The sequence below is a fragment of the Phaethon lepturus genome, unplaced genomic scaffold, assembly GCF_000687285.1.
Source record: "Phaethon lepturus isolate BGI_N335 unplaced genomic scaffold, ASM68728v1 scaffold716, whole genome shotgun sequence".
Lineage (NCBI taxonomy): Eukaryota > Metazoa > Chordata > Aves > Phaethontiformes > Phaethontidae > Phaethon > Phaethon lepturus.
Window position 1 is genome coordinate 44,843 of NW_010545345.1, and position 19,930 is coordinate 64,772.

Here is a 19,930-nt window from a genome sequence, read left to right on the forward strand (position 1 = left end):
ACTGTAGCAGAAAAACAAAACATCTTTTTTTTACTGTAGAAAAACTAGGTACTTCATCCAAATGAAATTTGACAATGACAGACCTACAAAAGTATGGGGCCACTGGCTCATAAGGCTTACTGGCATTTAACCCTTTCTTTCAGAGTGAAAGGAATGGACACAATCATGTAAGTGTTAAAAATGCAGCTTGAGATGGCTCTGTCTTCTGTTAACTTCTAACGTTATCTTAAAAGTGAGCTGGGAAGTTAAGATGTTGCTATTAAAAGAGATTTAAATCCATTATTTTGTTTTCATCATTACCTTGAACTAAAATTTACCCCCAAAAATCGAAGGGCAAAAATCCCATAGCAACCAGGGGATAACGTTACAGTCACGTTGATACCTACTCAAGTAAACCTCTAACAAATAATGAGGACAGAATCCAGATTCCTTGCCAACAGATCAATCTCAGCATAGCATTAAGTTATCCTCAAAGTTTCAACTGGTTCTTATTCGAAGTAATATGAGAACTGGGTTCTCCAAACGCAAAAGCCACCTCAGCTAGCTTCAACATGAAAATTGTCAAACTGTGCAAACTCAAATGAGCGAGTTCCAATAGCAGCCCAGCCGTTACTTGGTTTAGAAATGGTGACATTCTCCCAGAGTGGGTAACCATTTAACAGTCCTGAGGCAGAAGTGCCCTGCCAAAAAAAAAGGAAAAAGTTAGCTTTGTAAAATCCAGTGATTGTGTTGACACTGAACCCACTCACATGGGAGAAGAGACAAGGCAGAAACATGTCAAGTCAACTTTCAAGTACATTTCACACATTTTCCATGCAGAAAATAACTTCTAAATATTGCATAGAATCCTCCAATGCCTATCAGCACTGTGAAACAGATCTAATGACTTTACAGTGAATATATAAAAGGCTCATCTCCCCCTAACTCACAGCTTTGCAAACTCAGTGTAGAATCTGAAAGGTGAACTGGTTTTCCTCTTCCACTTGTGTCATGCTCCCTCAAACAGCCCAACTGTCTCAAGGGGATATTGATACACCTGGCACTGATTCTACAGAGTTAGGCAAAAGTCAAAAGGAAGGAGAGATGTATTTTAGTCATTAAGCTGAGAGGAGGAGACGACAGCAGAACTTTCAAGTATCACATTGCCATTAAAATTAAAAAGTTTTGGGAAAAGTTACAATTTATCTTGCCAGTGTTCCACTAAACAGTATTTAGAAAAAAAAGTACTTCAGTTTACTTGTATTTCCTAATCTGAAAGACAATTACATACAGACGTTAAAAGCAAATAATGCCTTTCAAGGAGTCAGCATGAGAATTCTTTAAAGAGTGCTCTGCAATTCTGTCATTACATCAAAGGCATATATGGCACAAAACACTTTAACAGCACAGATGGAATTTTGTAGCATCATCATTTTAAAATTACCACCACTGTTTTGTGTTTTAAACAATTTATGTTCATCTTCAGCACCTCATTCAGGTTAGTAAATGTCTTGGGCCATTTTACAGATGGCACTCACTGTCATAAGTGTGGGTGTACAAAAGCCAAAACTAAACTACATCCATTCCAGTGAATGCCTCAGGTACCAGCATCCCTTTGTCTCCCAACATGAAAGCACAAAGGGGAAAAAAAAAAACAAACAAAACCAAAAAAATCACTAGCTTCTAATACTCACAAACCTTTCAGGATGAAGGAAAGACTCGGTGCATAATTTTAAAAGAGAGTTTGCTTCAGCAGAGGATCTCCCCAGCTAGGATTCAAGCTTCCCCACCTTTCAGGCCAAAGTTGCAGTTGCAAAGGTTACATTAGGCCAAGGGATTAGGCATTCAGCAGAGGAATTTAAAGCCTTTTAGTTATTTGCATCAATGTCATACCCAGCTAAGTGCACAGGTGTATCCAAAGTAGAGCTTGAGACCACTTTCTTCACCAAGTGACTATGGTCAAAAGGGGAAGAAGAGTGGGAAAATGTGGACAGGTGTCTCATTAACTGTGGACCATTTTTACAGTAACACTATGCCCATGCTTTTTCAGTATAGGAAAAAAGAACAGCAGCTCATCTGAGTTCCCCAGTCCTTGTAGTTCCACATACAAGGCTTTAGTATGCAAAGGGAATTGGTGGGAGCCAGATTTGTAAAACAGGCTAGTTTAGTAGTTTACTGACAGTCTTCAGAACGGGAAGTCAGGTCATGATCTTTTCATTAGATTAAACAAAAGATTTGCCCTTCTAGCCCTCCTATCTCCAGCTTTCAACTCATCTGTCCAGTTATTTTCCATACTCTCCCCAGTTTCTCAAGAACTCTTTAAACAGGCAGCAGAACTCAGTATGGTATTTTATTCTTGGTTTAAAATACCAGAGATAAGTAATATCTCTGGTAGTAGGTAGGGCGAACTAATGCAAGTACACAGTCAATAGTATAGCATAGTTTTGTGTAAACTATTTAGGACTGGAAGTTTCGTAACTGCTTTTCTAGATTTTTTGCCTGTGTCCTTACCTGAATGTTGAGAGTTAGTGTGTGCCACGCATTATCACGAACACCAGAAAGTCCTTTCATTAATATTTCTTCTCCAGCTGCAAAACATTCTTAAGGTTAGAAAGGTGTTACTTCACCTGAGATTGACAAATAAATACCAAGCCAACACAAGGCTGTGTCAGAAGTGTTCTGGACCAGCATCTTACCAATTTAAACTGCAGCATGGAAGATTTAACATGCAAACCTGGACTCTACATTATCAGTGCATTCTCTTGTTTTGCCAGGATTGTTTTTCCCTTTAAATCTCCATTCTCTTGGGAATTTGGCCTGAGATAAGGATTCCCTCTGTTGAGAGTATGGTTTCATGAAGTGTGACAGTAGCTATTGCTCTGCTTGTTCTATAGATCTCCTCGTTTATGTATTGGAACTTTTTTAATTCAGAGGGTTTGAGTTGCCACATCATCACCATTGCTTAGTTCTAGTCCAAATTTAAGCTAAGCAAAAACTGGGTGTGACTGATTCTTGGATGGAAGGCCTGAAAAAAATTAAGTGCTACAAGTAGATTCTTCAATTATTCAGTAGACAGTTTTAGCTACAAGTTAATTTAACATTCATGCTCCTTTCTAGAAAAATGTAAAGATCACTGAAAATGGCTGTATAGAAAAAAATTATCATGTTGTGTAACAAGTGTCTCAGTCTGAAATAATGACATGGTTAATCAAAATCTCTCATTTCATCTAGGAAAAATTTTGACAGCTTGAGAAACTAATTGGGTAATGTTGTTAAGTCTTATTAAAAATAAATACTAATACAATCCTAAATATGAGTATGTTATTACATACAGCTGAAACTTAAGTAGTTATGGAGTTAGACACTGCAAAGTTTTCCTAGGGAGCACCAGTATGTTAACAGAAGCTAATATAAAGCCTACACATCCATGGTAAAAAAAAAAAAAAAAATATATCAAAAGAAAAACCAAAACACACACAAAAAAACAAAATGAGGAGAAGTGAGAAACTACAGCTACCAAACAGAAGACAAGACTATTTTTAAGTGTGAAACAAGTCATTATAGTCTGTCTTCATATCAGATATATCGTAGATCTAGAAGTTGCATTGGACTCATCAGAAACTACTGAAAAATTTTCATTTATACTCATGAAGCGACAGGAAATGCATTTCAACAGCAAAACTTACCACTATTTCAAAGCAAATTAAAAATAACTTTTAGCTATTGATGAAGTATTATGACATACTCTCTTTCACGTGCCTGTCAAGTGCTCTATAAATGAACTCATGTGAGTGTTAGCATCACAAGTAGAACATGCTCTCACTGCACTGAGCTAGACCAACAGTAGAACACATAATTTGTGGAAACAGTAGGCCACTCATCACCTAAGCAGATGTATGTACATTGACTTGCACTGCTCTACAAGACAGGCCACTGTTTCAAGCAGGATTTTCTGTAATTGATACTGTACCAGAGTATTTATGAAAAGCAAAATAATTTACATTCACTAGTATAAAATAGGTTTTGTTAGCGGGGGGGGGGGGGGGGGGGGGGGGGGAAACCAAGAAGGTGGAGCCTAAGAAGTGGCCCAGCCAGTAGCCTTCAGATGCTCTCTTCACATCCAAAATGGGGCCATCATTAGAGCACAATCTGTTAAATTCATAGTGATGATAACTGAATTACAAAATCTGAATGAGTCACGTTTACCAAAGCTATCAAAATGACATGTCCATATGTCAGCACCCACTTTAGCAAAGAGCTGCTTACCTAGGTCAGCTGTGACTCTGTAGGTGCCATCTGCCAAAACCCAGAAGAAAACTCCTTTGGTACGTCGAACATATATCCCACCATTGTCGACTCTTCCTGCAATAAACACGCCCCCATCACGTCGTTTTTCTATGTAGATGTCACAAGTGACTGTCATGTTTACCCTATAAGAGAAGTTTAGTGTTTTAACAAACAAGTTAATCAACTTTTTTGAGGAGGCAGTAGGTAGAAGTGTATTCCATACGTAGTATGGCAACCTTTTTGAGGAAAGATTTAGCAATCCTAATTGACCCACAAGGTGTGAGATGCACAGGACTTGTCTAGACTGGTTGTTTCCCACCTGTGAGTCCATAGATTTTCTTTAGGAAGAGCAATTCTTCTCAGAAATCAACAACAACACGAAGTGTGTTGTCAGCAACTTTCAATTAATTTTTTAAAAAGAAAAAACCCCACACACAGAAGGTTTGCATCTCCACAGAAAAACTTTCAGGTCTGCAAAATGAGAACTTGCTTTTAGATAACTAAATCAAACCCAAGATTCAAAGACATAGAACCACATCTGCTAAAATTTGATGTTCATTTTTCTTCATTTTTAATACAGGCCAAGTCTTAAGCAATCCAGACCTTTTGTCCAAAAGCCAAAACAAACGTTTTTTTTTTTTAAACAAAGTGTTCAAATAGGTTAAAAAAAGAAATGCAATCATAACCAATTATCAAACCAGTAAATCTCAGTTACGTTTAGCCGGAAATAAAACCTTTTTAATTAGCAGCTGAGGAACTGCTCAGAAGATGGCAGTCTGCAACAAATATAACTGAATTAACTCCCAGACTATAGTCATTGATACAAGATTGATCAAATCACTAACAATCAAGCAACACAACTCAAAATTAAGTATTTTAAACTGAATCAATTTTTTTGTCCCACTTAATGTATTGAAATCCAGTGCACCCTTTGATTTAGGATTTTGACTTGGTCACCTACTATGCCAACCCAGATCCATTATTCTGAAAAAACAGCTTGAACAAATATGCCCAGGAGGACATTAGGAAAAAAAAAATTTCCAAGACAGTGCAGCAGTGGCCCAAGCTACCGACAGATGTGGTGGACTCTCCATCCTTGGATGTTTTTAGGATTCTTTCAGATAAAGACACAGTTGTTCTCTTAGCAATAGCCCTGAGCAGGGCTCAATGACATTTGGAAGTCCCTTTAAGTCATCATTTCTACACATCTACAGACAGTCTGAATACAAAAGCCCTCTGTCCAAGAGAAACGAGGCTTGAGACAGATTAATTGATCATAATTCACACTGGTAAGGAGGACATATCCCCAGATGTCACTAGAAAATACTATTTACATACCACTGAAAATTTCCTATGAGACTGATGGTCTGGTCTGCATCAGAAGCCCAAGTGATGGGTCGCTGAATCACCACCTGGCGAAGTGTGAACACATGATCTCCTGGGTCAGAAGCATTTATGAAGTACTCAAATACCCCTGTCTGATCTGCAAAATTTGGGGCTTCACTGAAAGGTGGATTTCCTGTTCAGAAAATAAAATACATATCAACACCAAAACATTATTTTTCTTCTGTGTACTCTTGTGTTCAGAAATTTCCTCTGAAAATATTCTCTAGAATTTTGACTTAGTCTATCAAATCAAAGTCTGCAAAGCTGAAGTTTTGAGAGTTGGAAGGTGATTTTAGTTTTGGTTTTGAAGCAGACACCAGTTTTTGCAAACAAACAAAAAAAATACCTTCTTCTCTATCTTCCTTCCAAGAACTAGTTCACTATAGTTATTAGCTACATTATTTGCAACAAGAATTTTAAAATTGTTAGGGACCACCCAGTGAAGACACAGAATTAAATACAGTTCACTGCAAGTGAAGTATACAGTTGCAAACTGGTGGAGAAGAAAGTATTAAAAAAAACCTCACAAACAAACTAAAACACACATTCAGACTACTTCATGTCACATTAGAGGACTCAACATAATTGTTACTGCCTTTCTACATTAAGACTATATCTATGTGTGAATTAAGTTTTTGGCTAATAGAATTCTGACTTACGAATATTGAAATCATCTTTGTAATTTGAAGGAAAGGGCTGAGGTGGTGGAGGCTGTGGGCAACCACATTTCTGCCCTGTCTTGAGTGTGGTTAAAGTGTAGACTTCATCCACGTTTAGATCTAAAGAAAATCTTCCCTTCCACACCTGGAATTAAAGAAAACTCAAGCTGCAAAAATTGAACTACTAAATAAATAACAAAATACCCAAGTTCCTGAAGTAAAGGAGATCCTCTAAAGTGCTGATTTAAGACAAAAACCTCATCTTCTTGCCTCAGCACTTAATATCCCCAAGCTATTCTGAAAACCCCTTTCCCCCAAACTCTTTATTACTTTCGGTTAAGCTTGTATATAGCTAGTAAAACTGTAGTCAAATGGAGATAATAAAACATGCCTTAATTACGTAGTGTAGGCATGAAAGTCCAGGGGTTCCAGCAAACGGGTAAGAAATACCTGAAATTGCAGAGAGACTGTAACTAAAACTGATTGACTTACCTTTACAGGATGGAGTTGCTGGAAAAGACTAGAGTTTCCAGATTCAAAACCAAGTCTAGAATGCCACACTTGAAGAGACTGAACCATATACTACAATGAAACACAATATAAAAATAAAGAAAAAATATAAACAACAAAAAACTTGAATATTCACCTTGAGAAATACCAGTCTCCTAAGGGTGTCCAATTTTTGTTATTTTAGAGCTGTTGATCACATTAGAGGTCACTACTCTATTCAGCTAGCCATTACATATGGCTTACCCTTTTATAGATTATACATCAATAAGCCATCGTCCTAACATGTAGTAATGCTGCTTATAAAGACAGAAAGCATTGCAACCACACATGCAATCTTTAGCTTTTCTATTACCAACGAAGGCTATCCCTTTGACACAAGCTCTCTGCCGAGGAGCAACCAGGGTGAAATAATATCCTGCTAATTTTGCTTTAACGAGACCTTTAGTTTAGTTGCTGGTTCTTTGATACTCATTTTTGAGCAATGTACCTCGCTTACAGATCTCCAAACCTCTGTGAGGACTTTTATTTACCTAGATGAACAACAAAGCAAGCAACCTAGAGTTTGGTTTGGATAAGCTGTCTGATACTTCCCCCAAACCTGTGTATCAGAAGTGACCCTTCAACTACTTTTCCTAAGCAAATCAGTTTATTGACAATACAAAAGCATTGTCCAAACTATCTCCTCCTAAATGAAAGGAAACTAATGCCACCAAAAATCAAATCCCCAATAAGTATACACTTTCAGCTTCTGAGAATCAATCATCCAAATTAACTAACAAAGATTCACTCCAGTTTATGCTGTGAAAGTATTGGTCACATTTCAGAGGGAATTTCAGTTTAGTGAGATCTAAAAACAAAACAACAACACACAACTGGGAAATTCTCAGAATATCTCTTCATAGGATGAAGCAACATAACCTATAGTATACAAACAACTGCAGTTGCTCCCCTGAAAAGGAGCTGATAACTAAAAAGGTCATGGCCATGCTGTCTGGTCAAACTATGTCAGAACACCCAGCCTTGAAATAAATCCTAAAGAAAAATCCAATTGCATTTCTGTTCTGGGGAATTTCTTCTTCAATATACAGATCACTAGACTGGGAGATAATAATTCTACAAATTCAGTTATGACATTACATCTCATGGTAAAAGCAGAACTAGAATGCTTAAAACTTTGCCAGGTGTGTACAGCCTCTACTACTGGAGGTAAAGAACTCCAATTTCTTGCTAACCTGTGATATTGTCTTGCATGTATTTGATTATAGATAGCAAGTCATTTTACAAGACTTATCAAATGTATTCAAGAGCTACTTACAAATGATCCTTTGAGGTAGAAAGTTGCTCTCTGAGGTGTCACACTGAAATGAGGCAGTGGAGGCCTGATACATTGAGAGTGATTATGAGTCTGAAGAAAAAAAAAATAAATGTAACAGAAGCAACATACATTAGTGGAATGCATCGCATGGCAATGCTCATGAAAAACATACAGCATAAATTGGAATCTAAAATGCAACATAGAATCAATTTGCAACTATTTATTTCACTGTTACCTTAATGATAACTACAATTACACTAGTTTATTAATTTTATTTTTAATACTGCTTTAAAAAAAAAACACATAATCTAACTTCCTCATCAAATTGTGACATCAAATTAAAGCTAACTTGTGATATAAAGATGACTTATACATTGGTCTCCAGGAAGATTCAACTAGCTATTCAAAGTTAAGACAGGAAAAAGGACCTCTAGTGATCTCACTAACAAAGCTACAAGCATCAAAGAACATATTTGCATACACTGAACTACATAAATCAGAACAGGTTCTTCATAACAAAACATTTCCTTTATCTTTTCTAGTTCATTGGAATTGCTGATGCACTTACCATAGTTTCAATGATGATGGTAAGGTTTCCTAGGCCATCTGTCAGAGCTACAAAACTGCCACCTCCTTCTAAGTGTCCATCCACTTGCAAGTATGACCAGCCCGGCTGAGTAAATTGCGTTGTGTGCGCTGAGACAAAACAGAACAAAAATCAGAAGAAAATAATTAAGTCTTAATAAAATGTAATGTCATTTGTAGTCTGAATTAAATTTCTCTCTCATACATTCTTACACAACAGAAACTTGATTTTGGGAAGAAAGTAATGAAACTTTCAAAACAAGTTCTACCTATACAAGAAGAAAGATTGAAGAATTATACTAAGGCACAATTAAAAACATCAGCTCTGTGGCAGACAAAACAGTTAAAATGATAGTGATTATTTAGACAGGAAGAAAAAAACTATTACACCACTATATAAGTCAATCATGTACATTCAATATGAATATTCATCATCATTTAGATTTTCCAAAATATTTTTTTTTAAATAAAGTAACAAGTTGAGCCAGAGAAAGCATAGATGGGCATGTCCACGAGGAATAACTAAGTAAGGTTTTCAGCATGTAAGATAGTAACAAAGAAGAATATGACCTAGATCATGAAAATCCTGAGCTACATGGAAACAGGAACAACTGCTCAGTTGTTCTGAAATGTTCATACGACACTATGGCCATTTTTTTTAATGCTTTTACATATACAGGTAACTAGCAGAAGAATAAAAATGAAAGTATTTTCCTTGTTCCTCCTTTATGGCACTGCATATGCTACCTGCTCTACTGAACTGCGGCAAAGACAGTAAAATATTACAGGACTACACAGTAGCCAGTGAATCCACGTGTCCATAGACACCACGTGAACGTACTCCCCTTTCCCCAAGCGCAAGGAAATGCTGACTTACACAAGCCAAGAATCTCAAGCAGGACAAGAATACAGAGGTTCTTTGTTACATTTTCTCAAATTGAGAGGTATCAAATGTCTACTTCAGGATTAAAAAAAAAAAAGAGGGAAAGGAACTAGGAAAGTACATTAACCTTTCTGGGCACTTCAGATCAAAATACTTTAATAAACAGCTATAAAGGGCAGTAGTTTATTCATTTCCGCTGTATCTAATGGTCAAGTATCAAAATTTCTATTGCTACTAGATCCTTCTGCTTTGTATTGAAAGAAGCTTTCTTTTTCTTCCTCCTCCTTTTTTAAAACTTTCCACAAAACTAATTTAATTTGGTACAAAAAATAATGTATATAAAAAACACTAAATAAAGGCCTCAGAAAATACAGTTATGCCTCTGTTAGATCACCAGACTTATACCTACAAACTTTATACCTGTAATCCAGATCGGAGCTTCTACTTTGTAGTGGCCACTCCATGGCTCTTGTGCTGTCATTAATCCACATCGACCGAAGGGCAACTCTTCATAATAACTAGCCACCAAGTTCCATGCAATGGTGCTGGAAGAAAAACAGGTGTGTTTGCTCCATTCATATGGATAGTATTAGATTAATTTAGCACAAGAACTTATTCCTCTTTCTTCTCCAACATACAATGAAAAGAAGTTTAAGGAAAGAAAAAAAAACAAAAACAAAAAACAAGAAACTTTCCAGCTAAAGAAGAAAGAAAAAAACAAAAAACACAGGAGACAAAAATAAAATCAACTTCCAGTGTTGAGAACTTCTTATAAATTGATGATATGTTCTCTGGCTATATCACCATAAAAAGTGGCACATTAAAGGAAATGTGTACTGAGGGTTAAAGACTCCATTTATATTTACTTTTTTCCTTTTTTGAAAATATCAAGGTTTTTTTCTTGGTTGGTTGTTGCTGGTGGTGGTGGTAATTTTTTATTTTGGGGGGAGGGGGAGGGAAGCAGGGGAGGAAGTGGTTAACTACCATTGAAAAAAAAAATCCTTCTTTTATCCATATACATAACAAACAGATAACAATGCAAACCAGCCATCCTCCAGGAGTTGTTGCTATTTCAAGAAGCTGTCATGACACTAACAAGATTAATTACTTCAGGTCTTTTGGTTTGGTGTCCACTGAAAATCTTAGTATGGAAATAAGTAAGTATGGAAACCGTAAGTACGGAAATACAGCTTAATAAAGCAGTTATGTAGAAAGCAGAAGTTGGCATGCTGTTCTGCTATTGCATACAAATGACTGCAAAGGCCTCATATTCTAAAGTCTTTGCCATGGATGTATCACACTATACATGCATTTCAGAAGAGATCCTGAAATCCTACAAAAGTTGCTCATAAAATAAACAACTCTTGGTTATGAACTCAGCAACTTGCTCACATCAAACTTGTTCTGCAGTTTCAAACTTAGAAAAAGGAATGTCGGGTACTCAAGTTCAAAGGAAACAAGCTTAGCAGAAACATAAGCTGGTTTTCACCAGGAAGGCTCTGTTTTCCATCTAAAAGCCAAGGTAACTTAAATATTGGATATATGGACTTGGAACTATTCCACAGTAATTTCTAAATACAATACACAGGCCTGACTGTCAGGTTGCTAAACAAATGGGGCATATATAATTACAAAAGGCTTGTAAATAAGAAAAGAAATGGGAAAAGAAAGACCCCAAAGTAAAATGTTAAAAGCATATGAGAGTTAAGAGGCAACCAGAGTGGTCACAAATTCACATAAGAAATATTCACCTGTTAGAAAATTTCAGCTTGCAGAGAATGAGACAGAATATTCACCTGTTCAGAAACCAGGTGACTCAAGAAACTTCTCTTTACAAATATCCAAGTGCTTTGTGCTGTGCTCCATTTCAAGCATTTCAGACAAAAAACATTTTTGCTTTTTTGTTCCAAAAATGAAGTTACATAAAAACTAAAAGCTTTGAACAATTTTGCTTACATCTGGATGCCTACATTTTATTTAATCAGAATTTTTTTTTTCTTTCAGATTAGTAGTTGTTGCACTAGAAAAAGTGAAGTGTGTTTTCTATTCTCTTCTAAAACTGTAAGTAATGTAATTTCCTAATAAATAGAACAGCTTTCTTCCAGATTTCAGTTTGGAAAGAAAATGTGCAGGAAACAGTAAACATATCAAAAGACTACAACAACTTTTAGAACGGACTCTGAGAAAGAAGTTGTATGGAAAAAATAGGTAATGACATCTGTACCCACTGCTTTTAACTGAAGACAAACAACCCGATAAAGACCCCAAGAAAAATACAGATAAAGTATTTTTATTATTATTTTTCTCCAATTTTTTTCATGTTGTTAGTTCTTCATAAGAACATTCTCTTTTTACCAAATATCATCAGAGTCTCAAAGGGATCTGAACTCAGCTGCGTAAGCCATTGGATTCTGTGGAACGGTAACTCAAGACTACACTAAAACTTGTGAGGCTTCTACCCTAGAAAGAGGTAAGGACAGTAGACTTCATACCTTACTATATTTGAATTCAGACTGACATTGGAGAGAGTTTCAGTTTGCCTACTATCTTACCATAGCAGATGCATGTGTTATATAGTACATGAAACAACTCTTACATATGAAGTTGTGAAAGCGAGCAACAGTGCCCAACACTTACGAGGTCATGTTTCCATTCACATAGTTTTGGTTCAGGATCCGAGCCCAGCAGCCTGCACCTACTTCATCATTGAAAGTACTGTAATCTTCTGAGGACCACAGTTTCTTCTTAGTTAATAAGGCATTTGGCACCGTTTTTGTTCCAGGATAGTGAGCCCTATACAATATTTTAAAAAGAAAAAGCATTTATCACAAAAGGAAAAAAATCAAAGCCTGGAAGTACAAACAGCAGCAATGATTCATCTCCTCCAAGCTGAAAATGAAAAACAAACTTTCTTTGGAATTATACTAATGGAATAAGAGAAAATGGAATAAAGGAGCACAATAATATTCCGTGGCTTATTGTATTTGCATCAGTAGATTACTACTTCTGATACATGCCAGCATATAAGTAAACCTAGTTTTAAATATATCGTGTAATTTCTGCAGCTTGCTAAAGCAAAGCTTTACCCTGACATTGAGCTTGAAGATTTTCATAACTGTAATGTGCTAAATAGCAAAAATACCTGCTACCTTGTACTATCTCAAAACAAAGCCATCAATAATTATAAAATCAACAGTAAGATACAGTACTAGGCATTATTCTATGAGCTTAACTGCATGAATGTCTTAGGACCTAAGCATGAACTTGGCTAATTTTCTACAACTTTTTAATAAACTCAGGTTTCAAAAAGGCATGCTAGTTGGACTATAAAAGTTACAGAGGTGTAGACTGAAAAAAGTTGAAACATATAATGAAAGCTAATTTCTTTCCAAGATCTTCCTTAGTACGAGAAATGCTTTCTCCCAAATGAAGACTACTGATTATACTCCATCACAACATTGATTCACGGAGCCAATCTAGTCTGACTGAAATAAAACCCTTCAAATCACTTGCAGAAAACAGGGTCATGATTCTCCCCTCACTTAGCACACTCATTAAACACACTAAATACATACACTATAACAAAACTATAAGCAGTGGAAAGGAATGAATAAGTATTTCCTTTATGATTGGCCTGCAACTTGACAAATTGATAGATTTGTGCCAGGGACAAAAGAAATACCAGTTTTTCCTAGGCTGACTGTTGGCTTTTTTCATTACTTCCCCCCCACTGGACAATGGGCCATTTCCCAGTGTTGTAGTCCTTCATACATAGCTTCACTAAGGATAATATAACAGATAGTAGAGATTTTAGCTACATCCTTCTCTGTTGTACAGACTACTGTGTATTTCCCCTTTGGCTTGGAATCACAAGTATTACCCTAATAACAAGCAAGGTTTTTGTAACGGCATGAAGTGTATAGCTTGCAAAGACAAGGCAAAGAAGGAATCATTTCTCTTTCTACCCTCCATATGCTGAAGACCTGTTTCTTAAATAATAAGAATCAACATCTCTGCCAAATAAAAGTGGTACTTTACAAAAAGAAAAAAAAGAAAAAAAAAGGAAGGTGTTAGAGAGAGCTTTACATAAGATTACACAGGAACAAAATCGATCAAGCTCTAATTTCATGCACTAAGACAGAGGGTCTTACTAAGAGGGAAGAGAAATAATTCAATCCAAAGACACTAAAGCTATGGAAATAAACTGGAAAAAATAGGGATGATAAACAGGATTAAAGTCACAAGTAGAACAAACAGGTTCTAGAGGCAGACTCCTTCAGTGTATCTTTATTGACAGCTTTGCTCCACTTAAAACCCACACATTTACAACATTCTCATTTTGTCCCATTGGTATACAATCAGGTAAAACAGTTTCACCACCAGTTGAGAAATGAATCATTATTCTCTGCTCTTAGATGCAATTTCTGTTCCTGTTAATGAACACAATTTGCACTGTATTTGCTTTTCACTTACACTGCTGTTAACCAAGGGGCTTTGTTTTACTTTCAGTAATATCTAAATTAGACCTTAAAAGGTAGGGCATGTGTAACTCCTATTCCACATGAAAACTAAATTTTTTTAAAAATAAATACACCTTTTTTTTTTTTCACTTTTAATAGCATTGTAGAGTGAATACTTTAAAAAGACCCACTCAGATTCACAAAATAAATGTTTGCTGTCAGATTACAGTGAAGGCTTTCACACCCAGTATGTGTTGGATTTGTTGAACTTTATGTGGTTTACATTTAAGGAAAACATTAGATCATGCTACAGCCCTCTTTTAGATGTCTTGTACCTACAGCGTCAACAACTAACAAAAAGCTGTGCAGCAAAGGACAGGAGATTAGCTGAGTCCAGAACAGCGCACACTGCTCCTTCAGTAGTGAAAACAATCTTTTTACTTCACTGGAAATGAAAACTCCTACAAAGGAGCAACTATACTCCAATTACTGTCAGGAAATAATGGGTCCACTTAAGGATCACTACCATTTGGAGAGACTGGATTAATTTTCCTGATTAATTAAAGACTCCTAAACACCTACCCTTCTTGCGGCCTGAAAATATGAACTGGAGTTTATACATTATTCTTATAGATGCAATGCTTCAGCAGAAGCAGTGGGATTTTGGATTCTCTGCTCAAAAGAGCAGAGTCAGACACGCTATAACAGAAGATTATTTCAAAGAGAGAGGAAAAAGTGATGCATATCATGAAAGGGGGGAAAAGAATGTATCTTGGTTGAAAAAAGGTAATGAAAGGAATACGTAGAACAGAATTACAACAAAAGTGACACAAGTTTAAACCTCTTAATCACTACAAGAAAAGAATTTACCAACAGCTATTACTGTCAGTGTTTGCATTCTTCAAAACAGTGTCATTTACAAAAAAAAAAAACATTTTCATTGTTCCCTCCTTCTTTCAGTCTCTCTGGAACCAGCAGGTGCTTGGTTCATCATCAGGGCCTCTAACTGTTAGAGCAGTAAAAAAGTATTTTTAAAATATTAACTCTTATGAGACTGCTTTTTACACCACAGATGATAGAGCAATATAACTCCAATGGGGGGAAAAAAAAAAAAAAATCCAGAGTTGCCTGTGCAGGGCAGCTAAACTAAATCAGATATATTCAGAAAGTAACAATAATTAAGAAAAGTTCTTCTCCTTATGGTTTGCAAATGTTGCTTTGCACAATTGCCCACAGCGACTTCATTTGGATAACTTAGTTAAAAAACAAACAAAAAACTTTGTTATTGTTTGTTTTGCATATAGCAATGGCCCAAAGGGGAGCACAGGTGAAAATCAGGATAGAAATAGCAGTTTTTTCCACCATTCTTCTCTCATGCATCAGTACAAGGCTGTAGAAATTAAATAAATCTTTTAAAAAATCAACCTGTATAATACCCTACAATGAAGCTTTACAGAAAAGCAGTACCTATGAAAACCTCAAAATCTATTTCTCAAGAACATCTCTAGAAAACAGAAATCGTCAGCTAACAACAATGTCTTTCCTACTTCTCATTCTGTGTCAACACACAGGCCTGGGAGGGACTTGGGACAGTTTGAATTCCCACTACACAGGCACCACAGCATGATTCCATCAAGGAGTAACGTCACAACATCATCTTGTTTTTCTTAGGTTGTTAACTTGGGTATAATTAGGTCTAATAAAGTTCTTTAAAAGGTTTGGTTTTCTGTGACACATTCAGCCAAATGTGTGTTTAGTTAGAACAGATCTGGTTAAGAACACTGATGCTTCTAACCAAAGACTTGAGTTTTTCACCTAATATAAATTTAGGTGACAATGGAAGTTTTTACTCCTGAACTCACTGGCACTTTCTAAACACTTCCTATTTTCTTTCAATTAACAGCGGGAAGGGGGTGGGGTGCAAATTTTCAACATGTAGCACCAGAATAGCTTGGTCTCTGGATGTACAGAATGCAAAAATGTACCTGCTTTAACTGTGTTACAAACAAGTAGCACATCTAACCTACTACCATGAGTAACCTTGGAATTTGCAAGCCCATCCTTGAAAACCATTGTTTTCAAGAGCTACAATGTAATTTAAATGTGTTCAAAGTAGGAGTAATACTTACTTATAACTCATTGCATTTCATCTCACTGGTAAAATTGATGCAACCATAACAGCTCTGAAAAGCCGTTTGGAAATATCACATTGTAAAGAACTTAGTGGCCTGGGTTATTCCTATGTGGGTGAACATTTATTAATAGTTTTACAGTGTTTCTTCAGGGTTCCCTCTAATTTCTAGCCATTACAGTATCTTGCAGATGAAGCCTGGGTGCAAATAGTGCAAAATAAAACAAAAGCAGCAGCTTTAACTAATCTCCCATTCAGCTTTTCCGATGAGAGACCTCACAGATCACAAATTATGTTACCAAGTCCAAAATTGATTTTATGTGCATTCATATAAAATCCTGGTTACCTGAAACACTTTTCAAATAAAAAATAAAGGCAATAATTTTTTTCTTTTTTAAGATACTGTGATGAGATGTGCACCACTAGATGTCCAATAGCCAACTGATTATCAATTACACAAGACAGTATTTCATCTTACTGTTAAGATTGAATCAGAGGAGGGACATAAAACTTACACTTGCAAAGAGTTAAGCAACTACAGCTTAGTGAGATAGTGTAAAAACAGTTGAGCTTCAGGAACTGACTCTGGGTGTATACTTTTAGCTGTCAAAAACCAGAAAGGAAACATGCTCACCACACTGGGATCATGGTAACTACAGTGGATTTGTATCTGGTCAGAGTGAGTTCACAATTGCTTTCACCTGTTGATCCACACATGATCCAACACTTCACTTGCAAAAAACTGTCAGGATACTTTCTGTTGTTCAGAATGAGGGGAGGGATTGATCTGGGGGAGACACTGACTGCATATCTGTATTTGGAGGGAAAGCCTTCATTTCTAGACCTCCTGCGGGTCAGATATATAAAGATGAATGAAAAAGACTCAAGTTGAAAAAGACTCAAGGAACAGCCACAGTTGAAGAATGTGATTGGGTCAGGCAAGTTTATGGAATCTAATAATTAGAATTTAGAGCTACTGTAAAAAGAAAAGAGCAAGTCTTACACACATTTCCATTCAGCAGACAAGTCAGTCATCAACCTCAAATTTAGTCTACTACTTTCACAAAATATTAGTATCGTACAATGAAACCCAAAACTAGAAAAACATGTCAGCTGGTTGCATGCTTTCCAAACACAACCTTCTTAGTTCTTCTGGGGACTAAGAATCAAGACTTTATTGTAACTAAAAAAAGAATCATAGCCCCAATTCATTTCTGGATTGCACACATTTCTGTAACAGACCAGTCAGTAATACAAGGCTGTATACAGAGCTGTAAAGTTAAAGCACTTTTTGCATGCCACATACAGGAACCAAAACAACCTTCAGAATGAAGACAGTTGTCCAAAAAACCTTCAATTCATCAAAACTGCAACCACAGCCAACAGGAATCTTCCACATGATAAGAGACTCATGATTCATTTAAAGGCTTAAGGCTGTCACCAGGACAATAGCCTGCATGATTTGATGTAGGTTAGTGAGCAAGATTACAGTATCAATCCTTCCATTACAGGTAAGGGTATAAAGAGGTAAAGCTTTGTCTCTGCTAGTTGTAAATAAGTAAGATGAAGACAAACTATAAACAAATCACCAAGAAAGAAAAAGAGAGAAGCCCCTACCCAATCACATCGACCACTCCGTGGAGCTCAGAGTCAAGCAGCAAGACAAAGGAAATGGGCTCCCACAGTCTATCGCTGGCTATGATCCTCACCTGCTGCAGACCGTGCTTATCCAATGTGTATCTCAAAAGCTTGGAGAGAAAAAAAAAAAAAAACACAACACACACACAGAGAGAGCAAAGAACAGAGAGAAGGGACAAATAAAAAAATTATTTTCAATTTGTCAGAAGTTTATATTGGGAAAGGCAGCATCTTCGGAACTATTCTAATGTATTTCAAAAACAAATCATGTTCCAATTCTTGTTTTTACAACTTTGACAATAGCTGTTACACCAAACAATGTTACACCAAACAAAATGTGGTAATTGTCAAGCACAAAGTGCCTTCAAAGAACATCACCGCCTTCTTCTACAAAGCCAAACCCCAAAGTACATGACAAAAGGAAAATTATAAACATTTGGTTTTTATTTTCTTACACACACAAACTGCAGATAAAGTTAAAGACAAAGCATATCACATTTCATTCAAGATACTCTATTTGCAGATCAGTCACTTAGATGCTACAATGCTTAGGGTTAGGATGACATACAGGGCAAGGGCAACTGAATTATAACTTATAATCCTTGTGAAAGGACAGTAAGCATTTAATTAAGAAAAGGAGTTGATTCCCCTTATTTCCCTTGCTAACCAACTATTTCAGTTTAACAGTGAAGCAACACAAATGAGATCAGCTTTTCCTAAACACAACCAACAAAAGATGAGAAAAACCCCAGACATACACACCTTATTACTCAACTGCGTTTTATTTCAAGTTTTAAAATTGCAACCACTGTGCACTTCCCTAGAGACATTTTATGGCCTCGAAAGTCAATGAAACAAATCTAAAATGCCATGTAAGACAGAGTCTAACAATGTACTTTCTTGAAGTCCAGAGGTGCCCTAAACAACATTTGCTGTGCTTGTAAATTCAGGTAACATCAAATGCCTGCCTACCTACCTTCAAATAATTCTGTGTATTTCTACCATATATAATCTTCTCTAACAGGGAACACTACCTGCAGGAAACAGTGCTGCAAGATTATTTTTTTTCCACAGATCAGAATCTGAGCTAGCTCACGTGCAGTCCAACATTAGCCTGAAACACCAGGATTTCCCGCCCCAAAGTCTTAAGAACGTTGTCCGAACACAACGTTAGTATTACTCCTGCATTGTATTTCCTGTTACATCTTGCATTAGAATAAGGCAGCATTTGGTTTACAGACTTAACATACATACAAAGGCTAAAGTATTTAGCGATTAAAGGAGGTTCCTGATGACTAGAGAAAAACAATTTTAATGCCTGTCTTCAAGAAGGAGGATGTGAAAAACTACTGTCCCATCAATCTAGCCTCACAAGCACAAGAAGGACAGGAGGATGACTGGGAATGGCAGCATGGATTTACCAAGCACAAATCATGCCTGACAAACACAGTTGCTTTCTAGTTCAAGATGACTACCTGTGCAGGCAAGGTGAAATCAGTGGATATCATAAACCTTGACTTTAGCAAAGTCACACACCAAGGTGGATAGAAAAGTCCAGCCAGGGTGCAGATTGCTAATGATGTCCCCATAGGTTGATATTAGGGCCAATACTGTTTGATATCTTTATTAAAACTCAGGAAGTTCAAATTTTTCTTTGCTTGCACACACAGCTTTTGCTTTCTCTATTAAACTGTCTTTATCTCAACCCATGAGTTTTCTCAATTTCACACTTCTGATTCTCCCCGCCATCCCGTTGCAGGAGAGTAAGCAACTGGCTGTGTGGAGCTGAGCTGCCTACTGGGGTTAAACCACAATGGTTATATGCTGAAAAGGAGGGTGGTTATTTAGAGGGAATTAACAGACTGGAAAAAACAGACTGACAGGAACCTCATGAAGTTCAACAGATGCAAATATGGCATCATACACCTGGGACAGAATAACCCCTTGCAGCAGTACAGGCTGTGGACTGATAAAAAATTCAGTTTGGTATAAGAACTTAAAAGGAAAGAAAAAAAAAAAAGAAAAAAGAGCATGAGTATGACCAAGCACATGGAATAAGTTGCTCAAAGGAGACTTATACTAAAGCTGAACAAGCCT

General features: G+C 36.6%; 1 protein-coding gene across 1 annotated transcript in view; it reads right to left on the bottom strand.

Moving 5' to 3' along the window:
* Nucleotides 1–536: 536 nt before the first annotated feature.
* Nucleotides 537–19,930, bottom strand: part of GALC (galactosylceramidase) — a gene marked incomplete at its 5' end in the record, with an annotated part of 32,154 nt that continues 12,760 nt past the window's right edge. The window contains 10 exons of the mRNA XM_010288905.1: nt 537–680; nt 2,491–2,567; nt 4,246–4,409; nt 5,605–5,785; nt 6,312–6,456; nt 6,804–6,893; nt 8,137–8,226; nt 8,705–8,832; nt 10,025–10,149; nt 12,242–12,397. Coding sequence (XP_010287207.1) covers nt 537–680; nt 2,491–2,567; nt 4,246–4,409; nt 5,605–5,785; nt 6,312–6,456; nt 6,804–6,893; nt 8,137–8,226; nt 8,705–8,832; nt 10,025–10,149; nt 12,242–12,397 — 1,300 coding nt within the window. The remainder of the gene's footprint in view (nt 681–2,490; nt 2,568–4,245; nt 4,410–5,604; nt 5,786–6,311; nt 6,457–6,803; nt 6,894–8,136; nt 8,227–8,704; nt 8,833–10,024; nt 10,150–12,241; nt 12,398–19,930) is intronic.